The following is a 13,388-nucleotide window of genomic DNA, read 5'->3' as shown; positions in this document are numbered from 1 at the left end:
CCTCAGGAAATCACATTTGTATTAGCAATATTTTAGCCAGTACTTTCTGCATCTAGATTTATTTCCTTTATGATCATTAAGATTCTCACCTAAACAAGCTGCCAAAATACATTAACTCTGATTTTATTTAGATTCTAAAAGTTAGGATACAAAAAGCACATAAACATCTACAAGTACCAAAACATTTATGACCTTATAATTTTATAGTGCAAGAAAAAGGACAAAGACAGGAATACAAATAAATTATAATCTAAAGAGTTACATACAAAAATGTCCTTGATTATTTGTTAAAATCTGCTAGAAAAGTAATAGGAATGTTACTAAGCCTTTCTAGACATTTTGAACACAATCAGACACCGCTGCATTTCCTGGTTGCATCCTCAGCTTAACAGGCACTGGAGACAGCCAGCTTCTTCAAATGGTCCATGAACACCTGCAGGCTAACATCATCAGTTAGGATGGGTGCTCCCGTTTCCTGAAATGTAATGATAAAGATTAGTTGGCAGATATCTTAGAAGGTGGTTAGAATTCATGAGCTGTCAAGCACCTTCCCTCAGAACATTCACAGGTGTTGTCCCCTCCGCTATGAGTACTCCCATCACCCCATCCTCTGCCTCACTAATGACTTCTTTTGACTAAAGCACAATTTCCTCACAAAATCCTTTCCTGGTATGCCGAGATCAGGCCACCACTGCCTGCTAGTTTTGAGCATCAGGCCTTCTACTTTACCCTCTTCTCCACAGTCCTGATGAAGTACCCAGGGTCTAGCTCCCCACCAATGTGAGCTCATGGAGGCCCACATGCCTGCCTTTCCTCTTAAGTGCTCTCCTTACCACAGAAGCTGGATAATAGTGTACCCACAAACGAGTGAACCGGTATCTCCACTGAACAGATGGATATTTCAAATATCAGAAAAAGGTTATAATTTTATTAAAGTTATGGGAAAAAAATTGAATAGAAACCTCAATTTGTAGTAAGATTCCAATTTTGTAAAGAAATTTAAAAAATACGTATATACACACAAACACACACAAAGAATAATACACTTTACATTACGTAGAAAAAAGCTGGAAATAGTTAACTCTTTAAATAATGATTCTAGGTAATTTAAATTTTCTTATTTTTTAAAACATATTCAAATTTTCTAAAATTAAACCATACTGTTATAATTAGAAAAGTGTAAGCATGAACAAAATGTTTTCAGAGGATTTCGAGGAAGAAGGAGTAGAAGATATACTTTTCTCTGTTCCTCCCACTAAGTACAACTGAAAACTTCGGGCATCTTATATAAACCAAACATAAGAAGACATTTAAAGGTGGAGAGAAGACAGAAGACAAACTAAAGACCTTGGGACCCAAGGAACCACAGCAGTGAGTTCCTTGGGCTTTCTTATGCCTCATATACTCCGAATTTGGAGCTGAGGAAACTGGCAAATTGTCACTGAGCACAGACTTAAACAAAACAAAACAACAAAAAACACCCACTTTCTCTAGCCAAAGGACTAAAGCAGCCTAGCAAGACAGAACAATCTTAAATAATAACCACTGTACTCCAGGCAAAAATAAGAGGAAAAACTGTGGCCCTGACCCACCTGAACCAGCAAAGGCTGGGTGAGCAGCTACAATTTCTACCCTCACAAGGCAGTAACAAGGCACCCCAATACTCCCAGCAAGATGGTGGGAGAGAAGGCTAAGTATGGAACCAGGAAGTTCATCCCCAATGGCCAAGTAAGAACTTTTCCTACCCCTGTGGTGTCAGTAGAGGCCATCTGGGGAGCCTGGACTTCCACCGCAACCTGGCAAAAATATATGTCCCTCCTCCTGCCTACTGGGGTGGCATCAGAGGCCTGGAGGAGGGTCAGGACTTTCACCATCACCCAGATGTAACAAGGCAATCTCCACAGCAGTGTCACTGGAGGTTAAAGGGGAGCTGGAACTCCCATTCCCACTAAGCAGTAACAAGAAATCACTAGGCGCCCCCAGGTGTCAACAGAGGCCAGTGGAAAACCTGCATTTCTCCACCTAGCAGTAATGGAGCCCACCAGTACCCCCGACACCCTCACCACCACCTTCCCTGTCAGAGTAGTGTAAGAAAAAATCAGCGAAAAGTAGCAGGTTTAAATAAGATCCAGGGTCTCATACAAACACTCAAGTGTCCAAGTTTCAATCAAAAAATCACTTACACAAAGTGATTACCAAGACCTCCACCTGAATTTAAAAAGACAATTCACAGGTGTTAACACTAAGTTGACAACAATGTTAGAATCACCTGACAAAGATTTTAAAACAGCCATGATAAAAATGCTTCATGAGCAATTACAAACACACTTGAAACAAATGAAAAAATAGGAAGCCTCAGCAAAGAAACAACAAGGTCCCAGGAAAGAAGTGGAAGTCATGGAGAACCAAAAGGAAATTTTGTAACTGAAAAATACAGTGACAAACAAAAAGAGCAGTGCATAGGTTCAATGCAGAAAGAGAACAGAAAAAAGAATCAATACATTGGAAGACAAAATAACAGAAGTTACCCAAATGAACAAAAGAAAGAAAATACATGGAAATGTAGTACCTGGGGTACTGCAAAAGATCTAACATTCATGTCATTGGATGTCAAGAAAGAAAGAAAAGAGAGCAGGTGAAAAGGCATTCAAAGAAATAATGACTGAAAACGTTCCTATCTGGCAAGAGATATAAACCTACAGAAGCAGAAAGCTGAGTAAGCCAAAACAGGATAAACCCACAGAAATCCATGCCAAGACATGTCATAATTACACTTTCTTCTCTGTCCCTGCCCATCCACCCTGAAAACTAACAACAGAAAAAGACTACTGGAAGCAGCCAGGGAAAAATGACACCTTCTCTACAGGGGAAAACAATGAGACTGACAGTGAACTTTTCATAAGAAACCATAAAGGCCAGAGGAAGCAGCACAATATTTTTCAACTGCTTAAAGAAAAGGGCTGTTAGTCAGAATCCTATATGCAGAGAAAATATTCTTCAGAAATGAAAGGGACATCAAGACATTCTCAAATAAAAGAAAACTAAAAATCTATCACCAGCAGACCTATGCTAAAAGAATGGTTAAAAGTAGGCCAGGCGCAGTGGCTCATGCCTGTAATCCCAGCACTTTGGGAGGCTGAGGCAGGCGATCACCTGAGGTCAGGAGTTCGAGACCAGCCTGACCAACATGGAGAAACCCTGTCTCTACTAAAAATACAAAATTAGCCAGGCGTGGTGGTGCATGCCTGTAGTCCCAGCTACTTGGGAGGCTGAGGCAGGAGAATTGCTTGAACCCGGAGGCAGAGGTTGCGGTGAGCTGAGATCCCATCATTGCACTCCAGCCTGGGCAACAAGTGCAAAACTCCGTCTCAAAAAAACAAAAAAACAAAAAAAAAGAAAAGAAAAAAGAAAAAAAGAATGGCTAAAAGATCTCTAAAAAGAAAGAAAACAATAAAAGCAACCATGTAGAGAAATATAATAGGTTTTTCTTTTAAGACTTATCAATTATGTTTGATGCTTGAAACAAAAATTATAACACTGATGTGATACTAAATGTATGCAGAGGAAATATTTAATAATATTAATAGATAATATTAATATATAATATATATTATATAATATATTATATATTATATATTATATAATATATTATATATTATATATTATATAATATATTATATATAATATATATTATATAATATATTATATATAATATATGTAATATATAATGTAATATAATATATAATATATATAATATAATATAAAATATATATAATATATTATATATAATATAATATATTGTATAATGTAATATAATATATAATATAATATAATATAATATATTATATAATGTAATATATAATATAATATAATATAATGTATTATATATAATGTAATATATTATATATAATATATTATATAATGTAATATATTATATATAATATATTATATAATGTAATATATATTATATACAATATAATATATAATATATAATATTATTATTAATAATAATAATCGGTAATTATATTACTGATGGGGGAGAGTAAAGTGATGAAAAGGGAGGTAAGGTCTCTAGACTTCGCTTGAACACCAGTAGACTGTGATAAGTTATGCATATATGATGTAATACCTAGGGCCTGGCCAGGTGTGGTGGCTCATGCCTATAATCCCAGCACTTTGGGAGGCTGAGGTGGGAGGATCGCTTGACCTCAGGAGTTTAGGACCAGCCTAGGCAACATAGCAAGACCTCATCTCAATTAAAATAAAAAAACCTAGGGCACTTAGGAGCAACCACTTAAAAAGCTAAATAAGGAGATACACTCAAAAACATTACAAACAAGTCAGAAGGGAATCCTAAAACATGTTCAAATAACTCATGGGAAGGCAGGAAAAAAGTACACACAACGAAGGCAGGAAAAAAAGTACACAAAATGAAATGAAAAAAGAAAAGCAGAAAACAAAAAATAAAATGGCACACTTAAGCCCTAACATATCATTAATTACATTATATATAAATGGTCTAAATATACCAAGTAAGAGAGCTCAGCAGAGTGCATTAAAAACCATGACCAACTATACACTGTCTATAATAAATTCACTTCTTTTTGTTTTTCAAGATAGCATCTTGCTCTATTGCCCAGGCTGGAGTGCAGTGGCGTGATCTCAGCTCACTGCAGCCTCCGCCTCCTGGGTTCAGGCAATTCTCCTGCCTCAGCCACCCGAGTAGCTGGGACTACAGGCGCGTGCCACCACACCAGCTAATTTTTGTATTTTTGGTAGAGACGGGGGTTTCACCATGTTGGCTAGGCTGGTCTCGAACTCCTGACCTCGTGATCTGCCTACCTTGGCCTCCCAAAGTGCTGGGATTACAGGCGTGAGCCACCGCACCCAGCCGAAAGGAGTTTTTAAAAACCTACTGCAAACAGGAGAGAGGAAATAATAATGACTAGAGCAGCAATCAATGAAATTGAAAATAAAAAGATAATAAAGTCAATGAAATGAAGAGCTGATTCTTTCAGAAAATACAGTAAAAGTCATTCAGATTGAAAAGGAAGAAATAAAACTGTCCCCGGCTTGCAGATGACATGATTGTCTAAGTAGAAATTTCTGAGAAATTTACAAAAAAACTCCTAAGAGTAGTAAGCGACTCAGGAAGATCACAGAATACAAGATAAACATACCGAAGTCAATTGTATTTCTGTATACAGTCATCCCTCAGTATCTGTGGGGGAACGGTTTTAGGACCTCCTGTGGATCCCCAAATCCACAAATGCTCAAGTCCCTAATACAAAATGGTGTAGCATTTGCATATAACCTATGCATACCCTCCCATACACTTTAAATCAGGGGTCCCCAACCGCAGGCCATGGACAGTACCGGTCCATGGCCTGTTAGGAACCAGGCCACACACCAGGTGAGTGGCAGGTAAGTGAGTGAAGCTTCATTTGTATTTACAGCTGCTCCCCATCACTTGCATTACCGCCTGAGCTCCACCTCCCATCAGATCAGTAGCAGTATTAGATTCTAATAGGAGTGCAAACCCTATTGTGAACAACACATGTGAGGGATCTAGGTTGCATGCTCCTCATGAGAATCTAATGCCTGATGATCTGTCACTGTCTTCCATCACCCCCCACTGGGACCATCTAGTTGCAAGAAAACAAGCTCAGGGCTCCCACTGATTCTACATTATGGTGAGTTGTACAATTATTTCATTATGTATTACAATGTAACAATGATAGAAATAAAGTGCATAATAAGTGTAGTGATGGAAATGCTGCACATCTTGACCTTAGAAATCTCAATATCCCAGTTGTGATACTGTATTATAGTTTTTGCAAGATGTTAACACTAAGGGAAAATGGGTAAAAGATACAGGTGATCTCTCTGTATTATTTCTTACAACTATATGTAAATTTACAATTATCTCAAAAAAATTTAATTTAAAAAGTGTTATAAGAAAACAGAATGAAAGGAAAGACTCATCTGAGAGAGACATAAATGCTGGGAGCAGTTAGATAAAGTAGTAATCGGGCAGGGTGGGGGGAAGAAAAGGGAAGGAATTAGGCTGGAAAGTGAGGAGGCCACAAAACCGATGGTGACAAGTTGCCCTGTATGCCTGGTGGGGAGAGGACTAGGGGCCATGAGGCTGTGTGACGGAGGAGACCTCCATGGAGGCCACAGTACAGTGCTCTGTCCCCTGGCCTGAACCTGGCATGCTCTGCTGTATATTGTGGAAGGGGACACACCCAGGGAGCTCCCTCAACTTCCGGCCCAGCAATGTTATTCAACCTGTTTCCCTCCCCGCTACTCCCCAGCAAAATACCCAAGTTACGCAGTTATTCTGTCACCAGGCCAAAAGAGATCCAATTTGTAGAATTTTAAAACAAGTTTAAAAAAAAACTAGCTTAGCATCCTCCCCAAATACCTGAAAATTTCTTACCTGTCCCCAAGCATAGAGGTTATTGTGTGTCTGAGATGGGTTCACTTTGGACAAAAGGAATCGAGCCTTTAACAACAACAACAAAAAAAAAGATTTAAAGATTAAAAAGTGACATTAATAATGTAACAGAAAAAAGATAAGTTTTTACAACATTTCTTTGGTTAAATTAGAATTGTTTTACTGCACAGTAATCTATTTCTTTAGCTTAAGCCCACTGGCTCTCCATTTAAGGATCCTAAAACATAAAATATGTATTTTATCTTGGCAATCCCTTTACATAAGCATATTTTGACCACTCATTTTTTTTTTTTTTTTTTTTTTTTGAGACAGAGTCTCGCTCTGTAGCCCCAGCTGGAATGCAGTGGTGCGACCTCAGCTCACTGCAAGCTCTGCCTCCCAGGTTCACGCCATTCTTCTGCCTCAGCCTCCCGAATAGCTGGGACTACAGGTGCCCGCCACCACGCCCAGCTAATTGTTTGTATTTTTAGTAGAGACGGGGTTTCACCGTGTTAGCCAGGATGGTCTCGATCTCCTGACCTCATGATCCGCCTGCCTTGGCCTCCCAAAGTGCTGGGATTACAGGCATGAGCCACCGCACCCGGCCTGACCACTCATTTAAAAAGAAGTCATATTTGGAAGATTACCTGTGTGTCAATTTATGTCATCACAAATATTAACCATCCTGTTTAGATGTATAGCAATAACTATCATAAAACGAACAAACCACTGGAGTTAGAACTCAGCTCACTCACCTGACTGCCTCCATGTTCCGTGTTAATGTAACGTGGCATCGGGAAGCGCGCTTGCAGAATTTCTTGAGCATCATCCAGTGGTGCTTGCAGAAGGTGCTTGAAGTTTTCATACTCGGGCATGTCCTGGTAGCCAGCTTTACGCCACTGGGCTATGGTCTACACAGAAACAAACCAACCAAAACTATTGTGGAAACTGTAATAACAGCCTTCACTGACACTGACATTCTACCATCACCACCCAGAGCTTGTTTCTAGAGAAGTCTAATGTCAAAAATGACAAGCTTCAGAGGGAGAGCAAAGCAGAGCTACCGGCGGAGGAGAAGCAGGAGGAAGACGCCCCCGCCTGCGCATTACCCCAGGAATGTCAGGCATCACTCATGCCTCCTCTCTTCTATATCAACTAGTTAACAAAGCCCGTGGATTACTCATCCCAAGGAGCAGCGGCCTCCCTCCTTTTCCACTTCCACTGTTATCACTCAGTCTAGCCTCTCATCTCTGCACATCTGGTAAGGAAAGGGATTTGTTGGCTGCCCACACAGACTCCACTCCCCCATCTCCTTTCCTAACAGCACACATATTACACTCCTCCAGTGAGTAGTAGTCATACAGACTTGGGTGCAATTGTCTCACCCCCATCCCCTGCTCCCGCTGGGCCCTGAATTGGGGTACCCTTGGCAAAGGAGACAAAAGCTGTAAGAATCAAAGTATGAGTGTTGATCAGGCAGTGAGGAGAAGCCATATGCTAAACTGTGGAAAGCAGATGATCTGTCTCCCTGACTACGCTACACATTTTATCACCCTTCCTTCTTTTATACTCATCAGCAACTGGTCTAGAAAATATCTTGTATACACAGGAAATCAAGAAACATTCATTAACTGATTCATATACCTTTATAAATAAAGTGAAGTGCTTTCGCACGTTATTTAGGAGAACAAGAAGACAATGGAGAGGAAAAATGGAGAAAGAGGCTACAGCAAGTGTGCAATGTGTCTTAACAGAGCCATTAACACGGCTCCAAGCAGAGGATTATCATCAGATTCCTCCTTCTGTAGCCTGCTCGCTCCTTCTCAGAGTGACAGTTACCGTTTTCCAGGTCTAAATGCTGTGATTGACTGTTGGCCTATGGGAAATGCCCACGAGCTCACCAGGGTCCAGGAGTTCATAAGAACACTCGCGTTCAGCACGCTCAGGACTTTGGGAAGGTGAGAGCAATGTCACTCTCTTTATCCTTAGAACCCCTCACTTGCACAGGAAGGAGCTCAATAAACAAGTGAATGAACAGGATCAGGGGTTACAAAAGAAATGTCGATAAGGAGATGAGCTTAAGGCAAGGAAAGCTTCATCTTTAGTACAGTCGGCCCTCGGTATCCACGAGATTGGTTCCAAGACCACTCCTCCCAATACCAAATTCCATAGATCCTCAAGTCCCTCATACAAAATGGCATAGTATTTGCATATAACCGATGTACATCTTCCCATACACTTTAAATCATCTTTAGATTACTTATAATATCTAATACAATGTAGAGACTATATAAATCGTTCTTGTGCTTTTTTTTGTTTTTTTTTTGTTTTGTTTTTTGAGACAGAGTCTCACTCTGTCGTTCAGGCTGGAGTGCAGTGGCTCGATCTTAGCTCACTGAAACTTCCACTTCCAGAGTTCAAGCGATTCTCTTGCCTCAGCCTCCCAAGCAGCTGGGATTACAGGCATCTGCCACCACGCCCAGCTAATTTTTGTATTTTTAGTAGAGACAGGGTTTTGCTATGTTGGCCAGACTGGTCTTGAACTCCTGACCTCAGATGATCCGCCCGCCTCGGCCTCCCAACGTGCTGGGATTACACGCATGAACTACCACACCCGGCCTGTACTGTGTATTTTATTTGTATTATTTTTTATTATTATTTCAAAATTATTTTTAACCTGCAGTTGATTGAATCTGCAGAGGTGGAACCCGTGGATACGGAGGGCCAACTGTACTGATACCAAAGGTCCCAGTGGGAAGAGCAGCTGGTCATCCGGCTCTCAGTCTAGGACCATTACTGACAGCCTAGCACTTGTGTACAAGTGGCTAGCAGACTGGGTGTTAATATGCTGAAAAAAGTTTAAAGTTATAAAATACTTAGGAGTATTAGAAAACGAATACTTCCTAAGTTACTGAAGGAATCCTGAAACACAATTTATATCTTTTCACGACATCAGAAATCATTTCCAATGGTTGGCCATTAGGAAACCAAATCAATAACCAGTTTAATGAAGGTAGAGAACATACAATTGAAGAAAAAGCATCACTGAATACAAATATCACCATCATCCTCATTAAAGGATTTTTTGCTATAAAGATGCAAATAATTCAGAGGAGCCATTCCCTTTCTCAGGGCATGAACCCCACTGAGAAAGAAATGGACTGAAAGCTATCCACAGACATCCTAGGGATCCACAGACACAGCGTAAAGTTCCCTGGGCCATGTTATTTCGTCAAAGTACAACTTTAGCTCTGAACGCTAACTCTGAAAGAACAGCAGTATGTATAAAATATTTACTGAGGAGAAAAAACTAGTTTGCCTAACTTTGAAGGTAATAATTTACAGTGATTTAAAAGAACCACCTGAGTTTTTTTACAGCATATATTATTATTATTATTTATTTTTTGAGATGGAGTTTCACTCTGTTGACCAGGCTGGAATGCAGTGGTGTGATCTCAGCTCACTACAACCTCAACCTCCCGGGTTTAAGTGATTCTCCCACCTCAGCCTCTGAAGTAGCTGGGACTACAGGTGTGTGCCACCATGCCTGGCTAACTTTTGTATTTTTAGTAGAGATGGGGTTTTGCCATGTTGGTCAGGATGGTTTCGAACTCCTGACCTCAGGTGATCTGCCCACCTCAGCATCCCAAAGTGCTGGGATTATAGGTATGAGCCACTGCACCCAGCCCATACTTAACAGCAAATATTATTAAAATTAATAAATATACAAATACTCTAGGGATTTACTAGAATAAAAGCCACTGCGCTTTCTAAGCCCAAACTGTGGTTACAAATGTCATTAAAAACCTAAATTAATAAATAAGAGAAGAAAAAAAAACCATCGTTAAGGACAATAATTCTCCTTGTGTGCACATTAAATGTGTATGCCAATTTAAAAACAAAAAGAGATTAATTAATAATATCATCTTACCTCACCAAGATAAATGACAATTTGAAAGAAAGTATCCATCAGCAAAATTCTGTCAGCTAGAATGCTGCTGCTATCCAAGAGTACTGGCTGAAGAAAAAAGAGAGAAAGATGGCATTGGTCTTCCCTGCTCCCCACACAGCAAGCACTTCCGCCCGACTCTGATCCCATGCCTGGTATCCACAGCAAAGGCTATTTACAAATGGTGCCCAGCACAGTAAGTCACCCCTTTTCTTCCTGACACACTTCCACTTTCTGCTCCTAACTCATTCTCAACTTTGTAGGAAAAATAGGCTCCAAATAATTCCTCATCAATTGAGAAGGGAGATTAATGATATCTTTTTTTTTTTTTAAGAGTCAGGGTGTTGTTCTGTTGCCCAGGCTGGAGTAAAGTGATGTGACCCTGGCTCACTGCAGCTTCGACCTCCTGGGCTCAAGTGACCCTCCAATCTCAGCCTCCTGAGTAGCTGAGGCTACAGGTGCATGCCACCATGCCCAACTAATTTTTTATTTTTGTAAAGACAGGGTCTCACACTATGTTGACCAGGCTTAATGATATCTTTTGATCTTGGAACGAAAAATAATTCTGAATATTCTCAGTTTGTATGTATTTTAGCAATCTCTACAGACATTCTCTGTAGATGAGACAGAATACGGATACCTATATGAAAAACAGCATTTAATACAAGTTTTTAAAGTTTACTACAAAATATAAATTGTGGCTGGGTGTGGTGGCTCACACCTGTAAACCTAGAACTTTGGGAGGCCAAGGCAGGCAGATCACTTGAGCCCAGGAGCTCAAAACCAGCCTGGGCAACATGGCAAAACCCCGTCTCTACCAAAAACACAAAAAATTAGCCGGGCTGTAGTGGCACGTGCCTGTGGTCCCAGCTATTCAGGAGGCTGAAGTGGGAGGATTACCTGAACCTGGGAGGTGGAGGTTGCAGTGAGCCAAGATCGCACCACTGTACTCCAACCTGGGTGACAGACACCCCATCTCAAAAAATATATATGTTTATTATTTATTTGTAAGTAATATTTTATATAAGTATATAATTTATATTTATATATACATATATAATTTTATATATACATATACATATATTTACATATACATATATAATTTTATATATATATACATATATTTACATATACATATATAATTTTTATATATGTAATTATTTCTTTTTTATTTTTATTTTTTGAGAGGGAGTCTTGCTCTGTTGCCCAGGCTGGAATGGAGTGGCGCGATCTCGACTCACTGCAGCCTCTGCCTCCCGGGTTCAAGCGATTCTCCAAGCCTCAGCCTCCCAAGTAGCTGGGATTACTGGCGCCACGCCCAGCTAATTTTTGTATGTTTAGTAGAGATGGGGCTTCGCCATGTTGGCCAGGCTGGTCTCAAACTCCTGATGTCACGTGATCCGCCTGCTATTTTAGTAATTATTTCAATAATAAAAGCAAGTGGTACTCAATAAAGAAAATTTTTTTTTTTTTTGAGACGGAGTCTCGTTCTGTCGCCCAGGCTGGAGTGCAGTGGTGCAATCTCGACTCACTGCAAGCTCCGACTCCCAGGTTCACGCCATTCTCCTGCCTCAGCCTCCGGAGTAGCTGGGACTACAGGCACCTGCCACCACGCCTGGCTAATTTTTTGTATTTTTTAGTAGAGACGGGGTTTCGCCGTGTTAGCCAGGAGGGTCTTGACCTCCTGACCTCATGATCCGCCTGCCTCGGCCTCCCAAAGTGTTGGGATTACAGGCGTTAGCCACCACACCCAGCCAAAGTAAATTTTTAAATGTGTACCCAAGTACAACAAATATTGATATTTTGTTTTTTTCCATATAGTTCTTTATTTTTGCAGGGAATATTTAGAAACGTTTCTATTTTGACTTTTTTTCATGTAACATTTTTACATAAGGACTTATCTATTTTATTATGTTACATACTTTTTGTGAATACTGTTGGCCCTCCATATCAGTGGGTTCCACGTCTATAAATTCAACCAATCTTGGACTGAAAATATTTGAAAAAATATGCATCTGTACTGTACATGTACAGACTTGTTTTCTTGTCATTATTCCCTAAACCATACAGTATGACAATTATTTACATGGCACTTACATTATATTAGGTATTATAACTAATCTAGAGATGATTTAAAGTATATAGAGGATGTGCCCAGGTTACATGCAAATATTACGTAATTTTATATTAGTAACTTGAGTATCTAAGAATTCTGGTATCTGAGGGAGGTCCTGGAACCAATCCTCCATGAATACTGAGGGTCAACTGCATTTCTCAGGTTACTTATTTATTTTCCTATATTAAACATTCGGATTGTTATTTGATCCTGTATTATAGTAGTTCCTTTACTATTTTTTTTTTTTGCACAAAGTCTACTCTATCTAGGAGTCTTCCCTTCAGATACAAGACATGGAATTGCTCGATGTAAGTATACAAGCACAAGGAAAAAGAAAGCATCCAAGTTATTTCTTGGAGTTTTTTACATTTATTCCTGCCTTCCACAAATAATAGCTTTATACGTCCTTTGACGTTTTCCTAAAGGTATTTTTTAATAGAAATAGTGTTAAGTTACTATAAAAACTCCAAGTTTTACTTCTTTTTTACAGTTCTGCTAAGTAAATTTGCTTAAAAAAGGATATATGTTAGGTGATTCCAATCCTCAGGAAAGCATTTGGGTAGAGCCTTACCTCTGGTGGCCCATGAAAGGAGTAAGAGTAGAGAATGGGCTGGATCATGATGAGGGACTGGGTCAGGTCCTGCCGGGCAAAATGATGTCTGTAATATGACGACTCGTCAGGACTGTTGTTAAACACTTGAAGAAATGGAGATCTTCTCAGATGGAACATGAACTGCATTCACAAAGAACGAAAAGAGAAATGCATATAATTGTAACCTTCTTAGACACCCACAGAGTAGATCTACCTCAGGGCTCTGAAATAGGAGAACCCAGAAAAGGGCTCTCTGGGTTCACAGAACAGAAAGCATATAAGGTGGCACCAG

General features: G+C 39.7%; 1 protein-coding gene across 1 annotated transcript in view; it reads right to left on the bottom strand.

The window, feature by feature from the left end:
• The window catches only part of SEC23B (SEC23 homolog B, COPII coat complex component), a gene marked incomplete at its 5' end in the record, with an annotated part of 53,171 nt that continues 39,783 nt past the window's right edge, over window positions 1-13,388 (bottom strand). The window contains 5 exon segments of the mRNA NM_001133301.1: window positions 1-475; window positions 6,443-6,508; window positions 7,195-7,350; window positions 10,371-10,457; window positions 13,076-13,237. Of these exon segments, the coding sequence (NP_001126773.1) occupies window positions 386-475; window positions 6,443-6,508; window positions 7,195-7,350; window positions 10,371-10,457; window positions 13,076-13,237 (561 nt within the window). The 3' untranslated portion in view covers window positions 1-385.

Source organism: Pongo abelii, chromosome 21, assembly GCF_028885655.2.
Source record: "Pongo abelii isolate AG06213 chromosome 21, NHGRI_mPonAbe1-v2.0_pri, whole genome shotgun sequence".
In the NCBI taxonomy this organism is placed as follows: domain Eukaryota; kingdom Metazoa; phylum Chordata; class Mammalia; order Primates; family Hominidae; genus Pongo; species Pongo abelii.
This window is presented reverse-complemented; position numbering and strand designations above follow the sequence as displayed.